Source organism: Rhinoderma darwinii, chromosome 12 (assembly GCF_050947455.1).
Source record: "Rhinoderma darwinii isolate aRhiDar2 chromosome 12, aRhiDar2.hap1, whole genome shotgun sequence".
Classification (NCBI taxonomy): Eukaryota; Metazoa; Chordata; class Amphibia; order Anura; family Rhinodermatidae; genus Rhinoderma; species Rhinoderma darwinii.
The window spans coordinates 38,005,730-38,027,461 of NC_134698.1; the positions used below are offsets into that span (position 1 = coordinate 38,005,730).

Genomic DNA, 21,732 nt, shown 5'->3' on the forward strand with positions numbered 1-21,732 from the left:
CCACTGTGATAAAATTGGCACATTTTGTGCCTGCCTGCTCTACGTTTACACTATCTAACTATTGATGAAGGCAGAATTAATACTTGCCAGATTTATCTCCATATTCATGTCCAATGTAAAAACAAGAACCATACACACAGTAATAATTCAGTGATACAGACCATCTGTCCTAAATTTACTAAATGACCAAAATGCCCGATATACATCCACTGCCACAGAATGGCAAAAAAACTGTGGTAAAATAACTGCAATGCTTGTGTGTGCGATCTTTTGATTATGCACATAACAGTTTTTCTAAGGTTCTGTTTACACGTGTTTTCCCCTTTCTATCAGGGGTTTTTCGGACTACACTTACCGTCAATATTACCAGTACCTGGACAGAAATCTGAAGTCAATGGGATCCACCAGGATTCGTTGGGATCCATTCAAACATGAATCCATTATAGCTGTCATGACTTCATTATAAATGATGGCCATGACTCTAGTGTAAATAGAGCCTAATCCAATTTTGTCACCAACTTCTAGGACCTTTGTTATTTGGAATTTAAACCTGTTGCCAGGCCCTTGGAGGTTTCTAATACTTTCAAGCTAGAATTTTTTTTGTATAATCCTTTCTCTTGTACCATACCTATTGTTCTCATAGTCTAATCTGAAGAGGTTGAGACATAAAAACAATGCCTATGGAAAAATCTAAATTACAGAAAATATTTTTTTTAACACTCTTTGTCTTTTTTTTTTTTTTAACAGAGTAGCACTAAGGAAGTGTGATAAGTATTTTTAGTATATATATATATATATATATATATATATATACATATATATATATACATATATATATATATATATATTTTTTTTTTTTTATTTCTTTATTTTATAACCATAATGTTAATTTAAATTCCACTTATAGTGAACCAGATGCTAAAAATATATTCTGCTCTGTTTATAGCTGAAGAAAGAAAAACACAGGAATTTACAGTGTCTAAAAATCATGTATGACTCAGCAAAAAGATTCTTCTTGATCAAGATGGTGTTAATGTGTGAAATAAAAGATGCCAAAACTGCAAACAAATCCAAAATGTAAAGTTTATTATGAAAATGGTACCTGCCGGATGGATCAAAAATTAATTTACATAAAAGACAGCATGTATGGTGTGTAAGCAGGCCTAGAAAAGTATAAAAAGAACCTTGTTTAAAAAATGAAATTATGTACAGATTTTTTTGCTTATTTTTTATTTTTTTCTGCACCGTATTAATTTGATGGTTAATGGAAAAATAATGTTTTTCTTATCTTTTTTACAAAAGATGAGGCACGTTGAGTTAAACTGAGTTAGTCTTCAAAACACAATAAAACGTACCCATAATTTTTTAACGTTTTAATATATACTTTTAAACGTTTAAGTTGGTAACACTGCTGGGTTTACAGGTACAATTTTTATTCTATTTCCTATTAACCCTCTCTTTTTATATGAATAATAAACCAAAGTGGCACCAACCTCATAAAGTTTTCATATTAATTTACAAGAAATAGTTAAAAACACAGACACAGTCGTCACAAATAAAAAATGACTTTTTTGTCATTTTTGAAAATTGTCAGACAATTTACTTTGAAAGCAGCTGTTAAACTAGCTCAATTGAAATAACCAGAAATCTTCAATAGTTTATTATTATTCTTATTAATAATATTATTTTTTAATCTTCGACACAACACAAACATTTATTAAAAAATATTAAAAAAAGAAACGGAATAATAACAAACAGAAAACAAGAATGGAAGACAAAGGATAAAACAAAGAAAATTGACGTGACATTTCAGTGTTTTTGCAACCACCAGGAATGTGCAGGGAGTCGTCATTTTGACCCGATACAGCTCTAGAAAACTTTAGATGAGTGTTTTCTAGTACTCGATTAATGGTGTATTCACACGGTGCATGCATTTTTTTTTACCGCGATTTGCTGCAGTTTTGCAGTTAGCACAGAGACCGTGGCAAATTGCGGTAAAAACACATTGTGTGAATGTACCATAAATTCTGTATCTTCTAACAGAGAACCAGGGTCACGATAATATCACGATAACCCCTTCCTTGCAAGGAGACACAGAAGGCCATGACAGAGGAGGCTTAAAAATTGCAGTTTGTATTTATCTCTTTATAATTTCTTTTTCTCAACATATAGGAGGTAGAAGCAGTGCATGGCTCTAATGTAATTATCTGAAAGCAGCAGAGAGAAATTAGATTATTAAGCTCATGTATTGCGAGACTGTGATAAGGCACCCCACTAAAGTTTGGGATCCTTATAATGTGCTGACTTAGGTTATCCTATAGCTCAATAGAAGGAAACAATGCAGATATTTGGGCAAACAAATGAACTAGCTTTCTCCGCAATGCTCACTTAAGATCTGATGACTTTATGACTGCATCAGGCAGAGTTGGACCTGCATGGACTGCTAACATATGCAAAAGCAGACTGACAGGACTAGAAAAGTGTACACAATGATTCTATTATTATTAATGAGCCTCCTCTAGATAGGTTACGTGCTAAAGTACACTGGGCTACTGATATGTCAGATCAACTTCTCTACAGCACCAGTGTCTTCTCTTGTACTGCAGAGATGTTACTCTCTATGTGGGGGAAGAAGTGAGAATTGTCCTTCCGTCCCTCGCACAAAGCATGAAGGCGGTGTTTTATTTTTTTTCAAAAATGATCTTTGCTGGTTTATGTAGTAAAGACAGACATGAAACATTGGTAAAAATTACAGAACAGTCATTAAGACAGAGAGTACTGAAATTTCACAACAGTAAAAGCGATAGCCAAAATGAAAACAAAGAAAGAGCAAAGTTACCCATAGGGTGTACCAACAGTGAAAGCAGCGTTGCCACTATACAAACATCCACGAGCCCCCAGGTACCACCGATTCACTGACACACAGGGAGTAAAGAACGTGACAGACCCAGACTACAGTTTTAAAAGCACAGAGAAAGACAACAGATATAAACACTCACATTAGCTTAGAATATACTGCATATTGTAACACACGTTGAAATTGGAATGAGACAGCTAAAAGACACTTGGAAATGGATGTTTTTTTTCTTTTTTCTAAATCTCTTCAGATTTGTGTTTTTTTTTCTTTTTTAATACACGAAGCAACACATTACAAAGTCTCACACCTGGTAATAGATGTTTCACGGATAAGCTGCCAAACAGACTGGAAGTGGAAATAAAAACCCATTACTCCATGAAACGTCACACTTTTGGTTTCTGACTGACTCAGATCCCCACCCCTTTCAGATTTCTGGTGACCAAATCAAAGGTCAATGCCCATACTTGCCTTGTTCTTAACGTGTTTTTTATTTTTTTTTACATCCTGAAATGTCTGTGTGCCCTTTAAAAATGTTGGCAGAGATTTTCCGACTAAGAATAAGATAAAACATTTCTATGTGTTAGTTGTTCACAAGAATTTGTAACCCCATCTGAGCACATTAGACAGGGAATAGAAAGAAGCAAAGCAATCGAAACTTATATGTTAAAAAAATATGCAGGTTAGGATGACTTATACTGTACGTCTTACTTTTTTAACCCTCGACTTACTGTAAAGTAAAACAGATAAACACAGTGGTGGTGAGGACACGCAACATGTAACACCAAAAAAATGATGGGTCAGTAAAGTGTTTTGTGCAAAAAGGAATCTGCAAAATAACCCACTGTTTACATATCATTCTGCCACTATCATTATTTTGTTTGGGCAAATAACCTGGCTTATATTGTTCATGAGCAACATAGATTGAAGCACTAGAGTTGTTTTAGTGGCCTATGTACCATGTTCTAAGCCTCCCTGGTATTAAAGAAAAAGTTGTTAAACTTAAGGTAAAAAGACTACCCTGTTCTCGTCCAAGAAAGGGTTAATAGTGTATTTGATCTACTAGGGAAAGAGCTCTAGCTTCCCTAGAGCTAAATTAAGACTAGAAAAATACAACTAGAAAACATGGGCATATTCTCTCCTGAATTTTCTCAGAAATTTTCAGACAATTTCTATACATACTGGAACAAGATATATATGTTCTTGTGTATCCTCCAATAGAAATTAGTAATCTTACACCTAAACCTAAACTGCTCCTCCAGCAATAGCTTTACAAAGCTCTTACTGCTCCTGTACCCACAAGAGTAGTTAATAAAAAGTCATGAAATATCTGAGGTATGAATTATCTATGTAACCTCTAATTCCTTCTTCCAATCCTTCTCAGGGCACATTCAGACGTAGCAGAATTTTTTTACTGTGGATTTTTATGCAAATTCACGCAATGAATCTGCAGCACAATTAGCATATTTGAGGGTTCGTCCAGACTTGGCGTATTTTGCAGTGGACTAGCTGTGGATTTCAGTTTTTGCATTGCAAAGGCTGAAATCCGCAGTGAAAATCCGCTGCTTCTCCGCAACAGACGGTGCATGCTGCGGAATGTAAATTCCACAAGCAAACTATTTTCCGCACAGTTGTTTCCGCAACGTATACACTAACTTAGCTAAAAAGCTATAGAAACCAAAGGGGAAAATGTCTGCTGCCGATTTCCACTGTGGCCTGTCCAGCAAATCCGCCACGTCTGAATGTGCCATTATGGTCCAACTAACTCATGTTGTCTCCAACAACTTCTGCCTACAATCCGACAGCTTACTTTAATTTCTCTGAATAGGGAAAAGGAGAAAAAGAATGGCACACCTATGTTAAAATAAAATATCGGCCCTATCATAATTGATTCTTCAGTTATTCACTCTATAAAGGAATACTATGGATTAAAATATAGCTGCCCAACAAAGAACAAATATCTTGCTCTTGTAAAGATATAAGATGCTTGCTCTAATTTCATACAAAGAATATTATGAGTCTTTCTGACAACGTTTGTTAAGGTGTATTTTGGTTGGATGTTATAAAAATCCTCTACATGTGGGCACCAGTGTAAAGTGGTAAGATTTTCGGAGGGAGAACAATAGATTCTATGTAAAGTTGTAGTAAAACAGTCCTTATAATTTATAATGATAACACATTACAATAACAAGCAGAAACTGCAATGTGGCTACTAATAAGGGCTGGAAGCACCTATTGCTCCTTCTGTGGTGTCTAAAAGACACAATCATCCGTAAGAGTTGGGAATCAAACTCATTAACTCGATCCAGCAGTTAGGAGAATTCATACATCTTTCATACATACATCGTTTTTATAGTATGTGAATTTAGTGTGGAAAACTCTCTTTCCTGCATGTGATGTGTGTGACGCAATATCTTTATACATTATACACACCCATAACATCTCCCTTGAATAGACAAGGCATCTTGGTACATCAATACACAGCTGTTGTAGAGACTGTTTTAGTCAACATCCGTTGTGCAATATTGGCGGTTAATGCAAGGCTGATAACACTTCCATCATCCAGTAGTGCACGCCTGCCAACTATTTCCTTGCCAGAGCAGTGTGAATAGCACTACCCCTCTGGCAATTAAAAAGTTAATGGCTCCAAGGTCTAGCAACAGGGAAGGGGAGGACCAAATATTCTGAGAAATAAACATTACAACATGTGTGAACAATGTCTTAGTATTTTGGCAGTGACAGGGTAAAGAGTAAAAGAAGCCCATAAAGGTTTCCGGGGTCAAAAAGGGGGAATTTGAGGTGTGAGTCAAAGTGCTGAAATATTTTATGTTGTATAGGATCAGAACGCAGCCGTTGCTCCCTCCTCTAAGTGATGGAGCAACGAACACAGTGCGAGCGGTCCCTAGGAGAGGCATCTGCCAGCTAAACCAAAGCCGCAGAAAAGGGGGCTGATGGAGAAACTAACATTTTTATGCAGCCCAGCTAGGTATGAGGTACGGAAGACAGGGCTACTGGTCCAAGAATGTTTTGGAGGAGGGTATTAATAATTACAATTGAGTCTTAAGAAACACCTCCTCTTGCGGCTTTGGATTAGGTAGCAGTGGAGGAAACATGGGGTGCCAGGTTTAGCTGCCCCTAACACCAGTACATAGCCACCTACATTCTGAATTATTATATAACGTCTTTCTCTACTCTCTGAAGTCTGTCCTTTTTAACCTCCTTCTCTCTTTCATTCATTTTCCTCTTTGTTTTTCTTAGTCCTCTTTACGTTCTAGAGTCTGTGCTGCATGGATACCATTGCTGTACACTGGGAACGGAAGGGAAGAGAAAATTCCTTCAGCTGTAGTGAAGACACTGGCAGCGGGCACCTGGGTAAGACCAGCACCTGTCACTGCTCCTCCAAAAGGACCAGACATGTTTAGTCGATGTACATGGTGGTACAGCATCTCCATTGGGGTTTTGGGGTCCAGACCAAATCCGGGGCCATTTACATCCACAAAGTTCACAGGGTGGGCATTAGGGAGCAGGTTGCCCTGCATGGCTAGTGTCACCTCAGCTGGGGCATAACGAATGGTGCCTGTGGTGTACACCCTCTGTCCAGTGCTTCCTGTGGCTGAAAGGGTTCCTGCAACACGATGCACAAGAGGAAGGACCACATTGCCAGCCTGAAGCCTATGTAGTGCTTCTAACTCTCCTGCATATAGAAGAGAATTTGATGGCCCGCCTGTTTGGGGAGGCTTCTCGCGAGGTGAGGCAGAGAGTGGAGGTGAAAGTGGATCTGAGTTGACAGGACCCAAGCCCCCTGAGGATCCGGAATACTGCGCTTTGCTGCGTCCAGCTCCCTCAGCCCCGCCTGGGGGTGTGAGAACAGAGTCTGGTATGGAAACATGGAGGGCTGGAGGTGCAGCAGCAGAGGATAATGGGGAGGGGGAGAAGTGCTCGCCCCCTGTTGGAGGCTTGGTCATACTATAAGGGGATTCATTGCGTGAGATCTCACGATTAGGTGGGTAATTCCAAATACTGCTGTCATTATCAAAGTTGATAGGTTCTGCCATTTCTGTCTTGATTTTCAGCACAGATGAAGAACATGTGCCTGTTGGGGGAGGAGTTGAAGGAAGAAGTCTTGGAGGATCCCCCAACGTGCTCTCTATCCCACTGGGGCTGGATCCTCCAGACAGACGCCTCCTGCGGCCACCAAAGTGTCCTAAACTCTTTCTCCGCCTCCTTTTCCTCCTTTGGTGTCTACCTAGAACACCAGTGACACAGACAGTTCTCTCTTCTTCATCTTCTTCTTCCTCGTCTCCACTTTCAGAGTCTTTGGCACTGTCAGAGTTCAGGGACTCAGGTCCACGCATGTCTGTTTCACTCTCAGTGTAGCGCTCTACTTTAATGTGCATAGGGCCAAGTGCTCCCAGAGAATTAATACTCCCTAATGCACTTAACCCTCCCTGTTCCATCTCTTCTGCTGCCTTTCTAACCTCACAGTCTTCACTTTCTTCACTCTCCTCACTACAAACATCACTTGAGCTGTTAGCTTCTTCATCACAGTTCATCTCTGGATCAGAATGTTGCCCAGTCTGTTTACGGTCTGGCTCTGGATCCTCACTCTGCTCAGACAGGTTCCCCTTTCCATCTGACTTCGGATTATCATTATCCTCTGTGGAGATGAGAAAATTGCAACGTTATTTTCAGAACAAACCCTTAACATTAAAAAGTATAATTCAGTACATGTGTGAATTTTACAGTAATTTTCTTTCATGTATTTCACAAATACAGTCCTTGAAAAACGTTTTATTACTGATGCAAATATAGGTCTTTACTAAGTTTGCTGCTTTACTTTTTATAGCAGCAATTTGCATTAACTTTAGATTGTTATGAAGAGCGATCAGATGAATTGCAATTGCAAAGCCATTCCTTGCCAAACAATGTAACTTAATAAAAAAACAAAAACCATTACCACGGCATTTTAGATCCCCAGATCTCAATCCCATTGAGAACCTGTGGTTAATTCTCTAAAAGCTTGTGTACAATCAAAAACGTAGAAATTGTAATAAAATCCAAGCACTAATTACGCAAGAATGGGTTGCCATCAGTCAGGATGTGGGCCAAAATCTGATATCCATCATGGAAGGGCGAATTGCAGAAGTCTTGACAAAAAAGTCAACACTAAATAATGAGTCTTTGCATAAACTTGATGTATTTGTCAATAAAAGTTAAAAAAAACATATGAAATGCTTATAATTGTACTTCAGTATACCATAGAAACATCCAACTAAAAGATATAAAAACTTTAAAGGAGCTACCTTTGTGAAAACTAAAATTTGTGTTAGTCCCAAAACTTTTGGCCAGGACTGTACAGTGCTGCACTTCTATACTTTATGCATATAAAGGTATGTATATGGATATGCATATAAAGGTATGTATATGGATATACATACCTCCCAGCCATCCCGAATTCAGCGGGACAGGCCCAATTTCTGGAGGCCAGAGGTATGTCCCGGTGTCAACTGTATCTGCGTCCTCAGGACACAGATACAGTTGAATCCAATGCTGAAGCAAATAACCATCAGCTCCCTGCTTCAGCATTAGTACAGAGCGGAGGAGCAGAGGGAGCTCCTCCACTCATCGAGGACTCCCTACTTTAAGCACTAAGCCCGGGGAAGCCCTTGAAGTCACTTTCCATATATGAACAGTGATATCAGGCTTTCAACCATGGAGTCCCTGGCCAGAGCAACGCGAGCTCTCTGGCCGGGGACTCCTGTCTTGGGAAAGTCCTTGACGTCACTCTCCATATATAGACAGTGACTTCAGTGGCTCCCACAGGAGCGGAAACCCTGGCAAGAGTGTTGCCGACATTCTGGCCGGGGATTCCTCTCTTAGAGAGAACCCCTGACATCACTGTCCATATATGGACAGTGACGTCAGGGGCTATTCCTGGAGAGTGAATCCCTTGCCAGAGAATTGCCGACGCTCTGGCAGAGGATTCCTCTCCTAGAGGGCACCCCTAACGTCACTGTCCATACATGGATGCTCAACGCTCTGGCCGGGGATTGCACTCCTAGAGGGCACCCCTGACATCACTGTCCATACATGTGTATGCACAGCGTTGCCGATGCTCTGACTGGGGATTTCGCTCCTAGAGGGAACCGCTGATGTTACTGTCCCTAAATGCACAGTGATGTCAGGGGCTCCTCCTGGAATGGAATCTCCTGCCAGAGCGTTGCCGTAGCCTTGACAACCACAGAACCCTTGTAATTGGTCTCCTGCTCTGGTGTCCACTGGGCACATTCATGCAGGTCGGGGTTCGGCGGCCTTCGGCCCTCTGGCTTTTGTAGGCCAGCGTGCCCTGTCTGCCAAAGGCTGTATTATTTTAGAAAGACGTTGTCGGGGCATGGTGGGAGTTGTGGTTCCGCAGCAGCTAAAGTGTCGAAGGTTGCTGACCGCTGATGTGGGTTTTCACTTATATACATATGTGCCACCTCCGGTCTACGCGCACCCTGCGTCGCACAACCCGCTCTCAGCATACCGCCCAGTATGTGTGTGCTACGGCCAACGAGTCATTTTTGCCCGTTCCATCGTCTGTACCCTCCACACTACTTAGCGTTCTCTGGTCTTGAAAACAACAGTGCGTTTTGATTGGTCCCCCACTCTGTTGCTTAGTTACGCCGTTTAAACACACAGTTCACTGCTCATCTAGTTCTATGTGTATCTCTACCAAGTAACCATCACTCTGGCTGCTTCCCGGGCCGCTGGGAACACTATTTATGAAATTAACGAGTTATTGATTTACATAGTCTGCTCTTCCCCAATGGCTCCCTTCCCCACCCCCCTTTCATGCTGTACTAAGCATTTCCAGGATTTATTTTTTGAACATCTTTTGATTTTTTAACTCTGTTTTATCTTTCTGCTGGTAAATATTCCACCAATGTTGTCTATTTTACTGATCATGTTTGTGATGTAACAATGTCAATTGACCTTAACCCTTTAGACCCCGCCCCTTGATGTCATACTTTTAATTCCCTCCCTTTTATTTTCCCTCCCTTTTACTGGTTTGTATACAAACCCCTGAACAATGTACTGCTGTTACACTTGCTTGAGGAAGACACCTGTTCGGTGTTGAAATGCAAAGTCCTATTAAATTGAAACAACCCTTTTAAACGGATTCCAGTCTATGTCCCCCATCAAGCAGCGCTCAGATATCCTTGTTTTTTTTCACTTTATTATGCTACTTATTGTGGATGCTTTTATGCACAACCGGCCAAGGAGGAGCTGCAGCTGGTCCTAAACTGCTCAAAGCTACTGTACAGAGTTGTGCCTGTTATTAGCAAATCTCGCCCAGGTAAGCAGTTACATCTCCCTCTGTCCATTCTCTACATACCAAAATGTTTCTTCACTATGGAGCGCCATTTTTTATATTAAACAGGTTTACACTAGACTGTAAGTCATTGTCCTAATCAGAGCCTCTATTCTACAGGAAATCTGGACGCTTGCCTAAAGTGTACTGTTGATTTGACATAACTACATCATAATCAAGTAGACTGAAATATCCAGATGTTCCAAATTAAAGGGTGACTGAACTTTCAAAAAACTTCTGACACGTCATATTGACATGTCAGAACTTTTGATCGGTGAGGGTCTAAGCACTGAGACCCCCACCGATCGCTAAAACAAAGCGACAGAAGCACTTACCGTATTTTTCGGACTATAAGACGCACCTGGCCATAAGATGCACCAAGGTTTTAGACAACAGAAAATAGGAAAAAAATTATTTGTTAAAAAATAATTTATTCTGTTTCACCACATTCTGAGAGCCAAAACTTGTTTTATATTTTTTTTATCGATTGAGCGGTGTGAGGGCTTATTTTGTTGCAGGACAAAATTATTTTATTTTTTACATTGTGCTTGGGGAAAAATGGTAAAAGGTTTTCTTTTTTACACTCCTAAAAATGTATCTAACATTTTTTTTTTTTTTTCTTACACATTTTATTAGTTCCCCTAGGGGACTTGAACCAGCGGCCACTTGGTTACATGTGGAGTTACTGAAACAGCGTAACTACGCTGTTTCCCTAACTCCCATAGTAGTGAATGGCAGTTACCGAAGCAGCGTAGCATGCGAGCTACGCTGTTTCCGTAACTACTGTTCAGTTCTTTGAAAGTTACGGAAACAGCGTAGCTCCGCGTGTTACGTTGTTTCAGTAACTCCACATGTAATCAAGTGGCCGGGAGAGCACAGAAAGCTAGATCAAAGCTAGATCACACATGTATCCCCTATCCTGTCGATAGGGGATGCATGTGTTTTATGGCACAAGCCCTTTATTGCTGTTCCTGGCCGTTATAGCAGCGTGTCAGAGGCTGACACCTGCAGTGTATGGAGCGGGCTCAGTGCGTGAGCCCACTCCATACATCATCCCCCTCCAGCTCCATGATGTGCCGGCACGTCATGGGTCGGGAAGGGGTTAAGCAATGAAGCAGCCATGATGCCCTGCGATGCCGGGTCCCTTGACTGCGGACTATAAGACACAAGGACTTTTTAGCAAGATTTATGCTTGCTAAAAACGGCGCCTTATAGTCCGAAAAATACGGTAGTTTCTGATCAGCTTTTCTCAGAATGCCGAGCAATTGGTGAATGGGCTCATAGACATATGTAGCAACAGTGCAGTTTCTTTGGCATTGATAATAACAATACAATAGTAGTTTTTGAGGAGATACGTAGAATGTCATCATGCAGACATAACAATAATCTCCTCTTTCCATGTTTTAGTAGGACAAATATATATATATATATATATGCAAAGGATTTCTGCCAGTGTTTTTTAAGTATAGTTTTTAAGGCATTATTCCAATCTCAGTTTCTATACATTTTCTGATGTAGAATAAAAGATTTATAAGATAACTTGAATTGTTATGTTCAGTTACCTGAATTATCCTTGGAGTCTGAATCGGAGTCGGAGGTCTCTGAGGATTCTGATGTCTTTTCAGGCAAATGTGGAAGCTGGGCAATATCCATTGGAATTTCCTTGTATTCATGCAAACTAAATAACCGAAAGAAAGGGGTGTCAGACTGCAGTATTAACAGGCAAACCTACTGTCTGCTACTCATTAAAATCGAAAGCATTTACTGGAAAGTAAAGACTTATGCATTAAAGCGTGCCTACACTTTGAGATGACATTTCACAATTAGCTGTCATATGTGTGCACATGAGAAATAACACTATTCCTGGCCATTATATGACTTGTATATGACGTTTTTTTTTTAGCAATTTTCCCCTCTGGAGGCACTATTTCTAATTCTCGGGTTTCCCTGAACTAGTGTATGGAGCCTAATTTCTACCATATCTCCTATTAAATGTGCACAAAGCAAAGAAAAAACCTGCTCCATCTCTATCACATATATACAAAACTGTGCAAAAGTTTTAGGCAGTTGTGGAAAACTGTTGCAAAGTAAGAATGCTTTCAAAAATAGTTTTGATAGTTGACAATCAGTTTTTTTTTTTGTAAACAAATTTTATTGGGTTTTATAGCATTACAAAAAAAAACAGAAAAACAATGAGAAATCAGATATTCTGTATCAAAATTGATCCCTGAGAAAAGGAAATGTACAATAATAGCAACATATTGCATAAGATACAACAGATAATACCATATTCTGCTACATTCACAGTATCACCGATGTACATTGAGGTACTTGTTTTTACATATAATATTAGACCCAGGTAACTTAAACAATCAAACAAACCCCCCCCCCCCCACCATAGCTCAGGGGCCCATCAGTTTTCAATTAATCTTTAATAGAAACCAATATACGACATTTGGGCATCAGATCTAATAATCATATATATCGTCATGATCAAGCTTTGTGCATCCCCCCTCCTTGCGCTAGTCCTTCACTGAGGCCCCAAATTACCTAGCGTCCCTGCAACCGCTCTTGTCAAATACCAGGACGTGTAATGAAATGGTGCCATCAATTCCACAATCTCGCTTTGTTGATAATGCTTGCAGATAAAGGTCTTCCATTTCTGAAAAAATTTGGAAGCTTTAGCTTCCGGTGTACGCTCTATATCTAACTTATCCATATGTATACCCTTCTTCATCTGGTACATTAGATCTGTAAGTGGAGGTATAAGGGGTGTAAGCCATTGTGCCAATAAGCATCTTTTAGCGATCAGCAAGAATACATGAAGGGCTTGTGGTGCCCTAGGGAGATCAGGAAAGACATGAAACAGCAGAGACAGTGGGTCCAGGGTTAGTGAGATTTCCCAAGTATCCTTTATAAATTGCACTATCTCGGTCCAGTACGGAACAAGTTTGGGGCACTTCCATAATCCATGTAAAAGATCAGTTTTGGGAGTGGCACATCTTGGGCAAGCCTCCAATCTATCTGGCGCATTTGGATGTGGGGGAATATTGAAACCATAGATAGCGCGATGTATAAATTTAAAATGTGTTTCACGCCATTGCTCATTTACTACCGCTTTCCTCACTTTTAACCACCCTTCCAAGATTTGTTGAGACAATTCTGAGACCGGGAACTCTTTACTCCATGCTTTAAACAGCAATGCTGCCGTAGACCTCCCCTGTTGGTCCCGAAGTGTTTTATACAGATGTGATAAGGAGGTTTTAGCTGGAGGAGATTCAATCATAGAATCAATGGGGTTTTCCAACCACACCTGTGTCACACCTCGACTCAAGGAGCGTATAAACGAGTGTAGCTGACAGTAAGCTAAATGATGATGTGAAGGGACATTAAAAGTATCCACCATTTCCTGAAAGCTCCTTACACGGTTTTCAGAAGGGTGTAGAATGTGCCTGAGTGTTGTGATGCCCAAAGCCCGCCAATGTCTAAAATTAGAGTTTTCTCTCCCCTGCGAAAAGCCCGGGTGTCCCCATAGATTCATGTGTGGGGATATACGCTGAGGAAGCCCAAATGAAGACCTAAGTGACTTCCATGCCATTATTGTATCTCTTAATAATATACGGTATCTCACATTGTCAGGAAGTATACCATAAGCAGTATGCAGTAACGATGACAACTGTAGCGGGTACACCACTCCTGCCTCTAGGGAATAATTGGAATAAAAGTTAGATTGCTGCAACCAATCTATCCCATGCCGAGCAAGGCATGCTAAATTGTACCTACGAAGGTCTGGGAAATTGAGGCCTCCCTGGTCTTTGGGTAACATAAGCTTCCTCAGCGCTATCCTTGGTCGTTTTTGGGACCATATAAAGGAAGTAAAGGCTGAATTAAGTTTCAAAATATCTGTGTGTCTAAGAAGAAGGGGTATAGTCTGCATCGGGTACAGCAATCTGGGAAAGCTTATCATCTTAACTAAATGACATTTTCCCATAAAAGATAATGGCAAGCTGCGCCACCTCGTTAATTCATTAACCAATTTAGACAACAGGGGGGGATAGTTGAGAGTATATATAGAATCAGGGGTACGTCCTATATGGATTCCCAGATATTTAATTGAACTTTTGGCTATGGTCACAGGGATGTTTAGAGTGGACCAGTTACTTGAGGTTCGTGTACGGGACAAATCTAAGAGTTCACATTTCTCCACATTCACCTTAAACCCTGAAGAGGCCTCAAAAGCCCTCAGTAGATCAAAAACCCTAGGAAGATCCCTAAGCGGATCTGATAAAAAGACCAATACATCATCTGCAAAATATGACGCCTTAACTACTGCCGAACCTACCGCTATACCATGAATGTCCACATCAGCCTCCAATGCCCTAATAAAAGGTTCAAGGGCAATGTTAAAAAGAAGAGGGGAAAGCGGGCAACCTTGTCTAGTGCCCTTAAATAATGGAATAGGGGATGACAGGAAACCAGGAGTGTATACCCGTGCTGACGGCTCTGTGTAAAGTGCAGACAAGTATTTACGGAAAGGGCCCACTATATGCATGGAATCTAGAGTCCTGCCCAACCATCCCCAGTCCACCATATCAAAAGCTTTTTCGGCATCCACGGTAAGGATTGCCGGAGATGGATGAGCAGAAGTATTAAGATTTACGTCGTCTAGAACACTCAGAATTTTCCGTATGTTTGACACTGCTGAGCGGCCCTTGACGAAGCCCACCTGGCTAGGGGAAATTAATCTAGGGAGAATAAAGGCTAGCCTATCTGCCATTATTTTAGACATCAACTTAAGGTCCAAATTAATTAACGAGATTGGCCGGTATGATGATGCTAAAGCAGGATCCTTATCCTGTTTCGGCAATACCTTTATATATGCGACATTAGAGGCTGGTGGGATCGGCTGCCCAGACAGGTAGCCATTATATAGTTGAAGCAAACATGGAGCCATTTGATCCCTCAGAGCTTTGAAATATTCCCCTGTATACCCATCGGGGCCTGGCGCTTTATTAAGTTTCAGGGAATTGATCGCAGATTTGAGCTCATCCTCCGTAATTGGGGAATCTAACAGGACCTTCTCTTCCTCAGTAAGAACCGGCAAATTTAGGGAATCTAAAGAAAGAGGAGTCACCCCCGGTATACTCTGGCGACTAGCGTATAAAGTGGCATAGAAATCCCTCAAAATGGAATTGATCTGTTTGGGGTGATTCTGTATCTGCCCCAATTGATCCTTTAACCTAGCGATAACAGAGTGTGACCATGGACCTTTTGAGAGCCTAGCCAGAAGACTGCCTGCCTTGTTGCCAAAACGAAACAATTTCGCCTCTAAGGCCGAGCGCTTCAGTTTCTCACCCTTATCTAACCATAGCTCGTAATCGCTTTTGGCTTTTTTCCAGGCTTCTCTATTAACTAGAGAAGGCGAATTCTGGAAAAGAGTGTAAGATGTCCTGAGAGTAGTACTGTAAGTCTCAATTTTTTGTTTAGTTACTTTCTTAAAATTAGCGACATATGCCATGATGTGACCCCGCATAACTACCTTCGCTGTATCCCAGTAAAGCTGGGTGTTATCTGCATGAACTCCATTTGTCAATTCATACTCCTGCCACCATCCTTTAAGTTTGCTTTGGAAGGATTCCTCCGCAGCCAGATTTGACGGAAATCTCCATAAGTAATCCGTACCGTGGGGGAAGCTATCATGTACGTCCAATACTACAGGGGAATGATCCGAGATAAGCATCTGCTCAATTACACACCCTCGCATTCGGTGTAATAAAAGTGGGGATACTAACATATAGTCAATGCGAGACCAGGATTGGTGTGGATGTGAATAGTGGGAATATTCCCTACCGTCCGGGTTTTGAAGTCTCCAGATATCCGTCAAATCAGTGGCCGCAAGGAATTTTTTTAATATCGTTTCAGTTGTGATAGAGGGGGCTCTCCCCCCCTGAGCTGTGTTGGTCCTATCCTCACTCGGGTGCAAAGCAACATTTAAGTCACCTCCAAGAATTTTATGTGGATGTCCATCCGCTCCAATTGTAGTGCTTAAATTATGAAAAAAGGATGAGCTACGCGTGTTTGGGCCATAGACATTGTACAGACTGATTTGTTCTGTGGAGCCAGTAAGTAATACATTTATCCATCGACCTTCCGAATCTCTAGACACCTGTGACACTGTTGAGGAAAACTTTTGGTGTATGAGAACAATAACTCCCGCCTTCGAATCGACAGCCGGGGATCCGAACACCTGACCCACCCACAACCTTTTCATCCTAAAGAAATCTGCCTCTGCCAAATGCGTTTCTTGTAAAAGCGCTATGTCTGCACGCAAACGCTTCAGATGTCGCAATACCATCATGCGTTTATGTGGAGACCGTAGCCCCTTGACGTTCCAAGATACAATTCTCATATAAGAGCTATTAAATATACGGTACAGAAATAGATGTCCCTGAGCATGGATTCCCACAACATAAACTGCCTGTTCAACTGTTTAACTAAAAACAATAATACAATTCCCGCACTGGAGGTGTGGATTAATACCTTATCACCCACCCATTGGTGCAATAAGACTTCACTTATTTCCGACACACAGAAATACATTACCAAAAAAGCAACTAGGTTATGTATCATAGTGCAATTACATTCAGTAGCCTTCCATTCCCCCCTTCCTAAGTAAAAGCAACTGGGGTTGCTTAATAAAGAACAACATAAAACAGTTAGTATGTCCATACCACATCTTCCATATCGGCAAGACTCAGAAGAAATGAAAAACCGTCATCCAGACCCTTCTCTTTTGATCTGGCAGGTAATATAAAAGCTGACTCAAAACAGGCAATCACCGGTGATCATCAGCTCTGTCCGACCGTATTAGCCATCAAAATCTTGTCAGGTATCAGCTGCAACCAGACGACCCACCCGCTGAGGCTTCGGAGAAGATGGCGGAATTGTAGTAATGTCCCGACTGTCTTCTACACTCTGCTTCCGAGATCCCTGAGCAGAGCGATGGGGTACATCCTTTGAAGTAGAGGGCTTCAAGCCTGCAATGGCCTCTTCCGGAGATTGAAACGAATCAAATGACCCATCCGAATGAAAAACTTTTAAAACCGCAGGGTACAGTAAAGCGAATTTCTTCTGGCGTTTGTATAAATCTGAGCAAATTTGAGAGAATGCTCGCCTTTTCTTCGTAACTTCCGCCGAGAAGTCTCCAAAGATGAGGATACGATGGCCTTTGTAATCTAATCCATCTTTTCTGTTCTTGTAGGATTTGAGCACAGACATCTTGTCAGAGTAATCTAGGTACTTTACAATTACTTGTCTCGGGCGATCTCTCATTGTATTCACCTCGCTACGATTATCTGGCTTTGCCGCACGCAGATCAGCTCCAATTCTATGCGCTCTTTCCACCCTGCATGGATGGTGAATGCCCAAAGCTGCCGGCAGATCCAGCTCACATAGACGTCTCAGATCTTTAGCTGGTACCGATTCCGGTAAGCCGACAATGCGCAGATTATTCCGCCGAGAGCGGTTCTCTAGATCTTCTACCCGCTCCCACAGCTTCTTGTTCTCCAACCGTGCATCTCGTACCAGTTGTTGTACCTCCTCAAGTCCAGAATCCACATCTTGAATCGCCGTTTCCAGCTTATCAAGACGTTCCTCATGCTGTGTCACCGAGGTATGCAGATGTGATAATGAGGTTTCTATCGTTTTAGACAAAGATTCCTGCAAATCTGGGGTAATTAACTGTGCCACCTGTAACGCCAGTTGCTTGTAATCAATGACACAAGATGTGTCGCCCATGCCCTGTATTTGTGAGGAGCTGAGCTCCGAATGTTCAGGCAATACACTAGGCGGGACAGGCCCGTCCGCCATATTGGGCAGTTGTTCAGCCACGCGGCCTGATTTGCTTTGCGTCTTGGATTTCCCCATTACTGAGACAAATCTGTCCATGCACTCACCGGTCGAACGGGTACTGCGCCCGGAAGATGGCTGGATGATTTGTGCTTCCCCAGAGGACGTAAGTACGATCTGACAGGGAGATATGTGGAACGGAGGCAGGAGCGCTCTCAGGCGTGCATCTCTACATGCCGGGGCCGGAACCGGAAGTCTCGACAATCAGTTTTTAATCAATTAACAAAATGCAAAGTGAATGAACAGAAGGGAAATCTAACTCAACTCTAATTAATATTTGGTGTGACCACCTTTTGCCTTCAAAACAGCATTAAAGGGTTTTTCCCACGAGAGACATTTATGACATATCCACAGGATATGACGAAAAGTAGAAGGTTTTTGAAGCAGCACAAGTCCCGAGTCTGTTGCAGTGCACGCTGTCATGCCAGGCAAACCCACTCCGGCATAATGTAATTCCAAGACAAATAGTGGGACAACAGCACACGTCTCCAGATCTTCAAAGTGGTTTTATTGTCAAAACATCCACGTCAAACAGACAACATTTCGACCCATAGTGAGTGTAGGGTCTTTGTTAGATGATGATCCAGTGCTTGTAAGGCTACATGGTGAGGAATAGAAGTTTATAAGGAGGCTACATCACAACAAACCCAGGTACAATCCTTTGACCATTTCTTGTTATGAAAAACTCTCAGCAAATCCCTAGTATCCTGAATATATCCTGGGGTTCTCTCAACGAGAGGCTGAAGAAGGAAGTCAAACCATTCACACAGCCTCTCACTGAGAGAACCTATACCGGAGACATTCGCTCTCATAGGTGGGGGAAACTCCTTTTTGTGTGTTTTTGGCAAAGCATGTAATATGGGTATTACAGGAGTCTCCCTACAGAGATAATCCTTCTCCTTTTGTGTAATCACCCAAAATTCAAGGCCTTCTGAAACTAGGTGTGTGAGTTGTTGCTGGAATTTTGAGGTAGGATTAATGGATAATTTGCAATAAGTGTTGACATCGTTCAACATATTTTCCACTTGAGTACAGTAAAATTCACTATACATAACAACAACAGTGCCATTGACTAATGGTAATATTATTATTTAGCATTTTCATTTTATTCACATCATAAAGCTTTTTTAGATCGCATTCCACCAATGTCTGGAATTTATCCATGATCTCCACTCTAGAAGACACAGGATAAAAATATGGGTCGGACGTTTTGAAAGTATCCTCTCTCTTAATTGTGGTTGAATGGTCAGTATCTTCCTTGTTTAGACTTGAAAACTCATGAGGGAGAGGTACGTGCACTGGATCACTGGAGACACTGGGCACTGGTGAGCTGGAAAAATCTTTTCATTTTACTGATTGAGAAAGCCTCGACAGGATTTGGAATCTCCATCATAGCGGAGTAGAAGCGGCAATAGAATTCCGGCTGACTGGAGCTACGTCTGGCTGAGGAATAGATGGAGCTACAACTTGTGGAGCTGCCAGAGTAGGGACAGGAGCGATGTCCAGGTGATTGGCTATGGTATTAACAGCTTGCATTAGCTGATTCTGGTGTAATCTGAGGTCTCCCATATCCTCTTGCATAACTTGAAGAGCAGTCTTGTGTTAGTCCATGGCCTGAGCAAACTCTAACGACCAGCAGGTTTGTGGATCCACTGGGCTACTCCGCCTAATTGGCGTAGGGCTACCTCTAAGGTGTTGTCTAAGCAGCATCCCCAGTCTTCACCCTTTATATAGGTCGCTCGCTACTTCTTGAGGTGGTCGAGGAGGAGCAGCTGCTGGCCAGACAGAAGCTAGGCAGGCACAGGCAGATGGTACCTTGGTGGTAGCAGGATACAGACTAGGGCCGGTTACTGGAAGCAGGCAGTGTGCCAGATTACTGGAAGAACCCTGGTGACGGATTACTGGAAGCACGCTGGTGCCAGATTACTGGAAGCACGCTGGTGGTGGATTAGAGGAAGCTCGCTGGTGCCGAATTACTGGAAGCACATTTGTTCCGTATTACTGAAAGACTCAGGATACAGGATACCAACAGGTAACGGACATAGGTTACGAACAGGTAACAGACACAGAATACGGAACCTTCGCAGGATAACACAAGGTGTGTCCATCTTTGCTCAGGCATTGGGGCGGAGGGCAAAATCACTTATAAAGCCCTGGGTGTGCAGGGATAGGCTGGGGACACTTTTGCTGGTGCGCGCGCTGATCCTTTAAGAAACAGCAAGAGTGTGCGCGTGCACCCTACGGGCACAGAGCAGAAGATGGGGAAAGAAACAGAGTGTGCTGGCGTCCCTGAGAAGGGAGATCCAGGTGAACATGAACAGACCGATGGCCGCCGGGAGGACAGAGATGCCGGCGGTCAGCGGTCGCCGGCACTGCACAAACATCTTGCAGAACTAACCACAGATCTTCTGTGGATGTAAGTTTCCTCAAATCCTTCTGTCTCTTGATGTAATTCCAAACAGACTCGATGTTGAGATCAGGCCTATGTGGGGGCGATATCATCACTTCCAGGGCTCCTTGTTCTGCTTCACGCTTAAGATGGTTCTTTTTTTTTAATCAAATAATTTTTAATTAACAATTTTTAAAATAAAAATACAATACAAAGCAACCCATAAATCCCACACACCCTCTCCCACCGACAACCCTTCAGCTAAATGCAAACGTTGCGGAATTTGATGCAGAAAATTTGCATCAAAACCCGCAGGTAAACGCAGGTATTCCTGCAGGTAAAATCCGCACCTAATAGTGCGTATTGTAATGCGTTTTTTACATTTTGATGTGGAAATTGGTGCGTTTTTATGCCATGGACTTTAAAATATGCACCGCAGGTCAATTTCTGTGCAGAAAAAATCCTCAACATGTAGATGACATTTCTTGAAATCTCATTTACTTTGCTGGCACTGTATTACGCTTCAAATTTGCAGAATGAAAATACGTGTGGCAAATCCACATGTATTACGCATCGTGTGCATTTGGGCTTTGGGTATGTTCCCACACACAGGGTATGCTGCTGATTTTCTGCAACACAAAATCTGCAGCGGATTCCCAAGAAAAATGCAGGTAAATCTGTAACAGAAATCTGCACCAAACAATGCGTTTTTCCTACACATATTGCTGCAGAAATGCGGAGTTATTTTCTTCAGCGGTATTAACTGCGAATTTAATGTTAAACATTGGTTATAGCAACGTATATGTGCAGCTGTGGATTTCCAGCGTTTTTTACTGTGTAAAAACTGTAAAAACTGCAAAAAAAACAACAAATCTGTTGAGTAATTTTGTTGCTCCCCATTGAAATCTATGGGCCTAACATGCAGTATCTCTGCACAGAACCCACAGCATAAATTCACATGCCGCAGAATTGAAAATTGCACCGCAGAACACGTTTCGCACAACTTTTCTATGTTTGCGCTACGTGGGAATCCAGCCTTAATGATCTGCCCGGATGGTCCAATTCCACTAGAATATGTGAGTCTTTGGAGAAAGTTAATCCAGCAGGAAGGCGATGATATCTGATGATCCATTTACAGACTCCACAGTCATAATTGCAAGAAGCATATTACCATCAGAATTCCACAGTATACTCGTACAGAAATACACAATGAGACTCAGTACATCA

At 41.8% G+C, this 21,732-nt stretch overlaps 1 protein-coding gene across 7 annotated transcripts in view; it reads right to left on the bottom strand.

Moving 5' to 3' along the window:
* Nucleotides 1-1,358: 1,358 nt before the first annotated feature.
* NPAS3 (neuronal PAS domain protein 3) overlaps nt 1,359-21,732 on the bottom strand; it is a 573,247-nt gene continuing 552,873 nt past the window's right edge. For all 7 annotated transcript variants that reach the window (XM_075844509.1, XM_075844510.1, XM_075844508.1 and 4 more), the window contains 2 exons: nt 11,771-11,886; nt 1,359-7,511 (listed from right to left, as the gene is read on the bottom strand). In XM_075844509.1, coding sequence (XP_075700624.1) covers nt 6,109-7,511; nt 11,771-11,886 — 1,519 coding nt within the window. In that variant the 3' untranslated portion in view covers nt 1,359-6,108. The remainder of the gene's footprint in view (nt 7,512-11,770; nt 11,887-21,732) is intronic.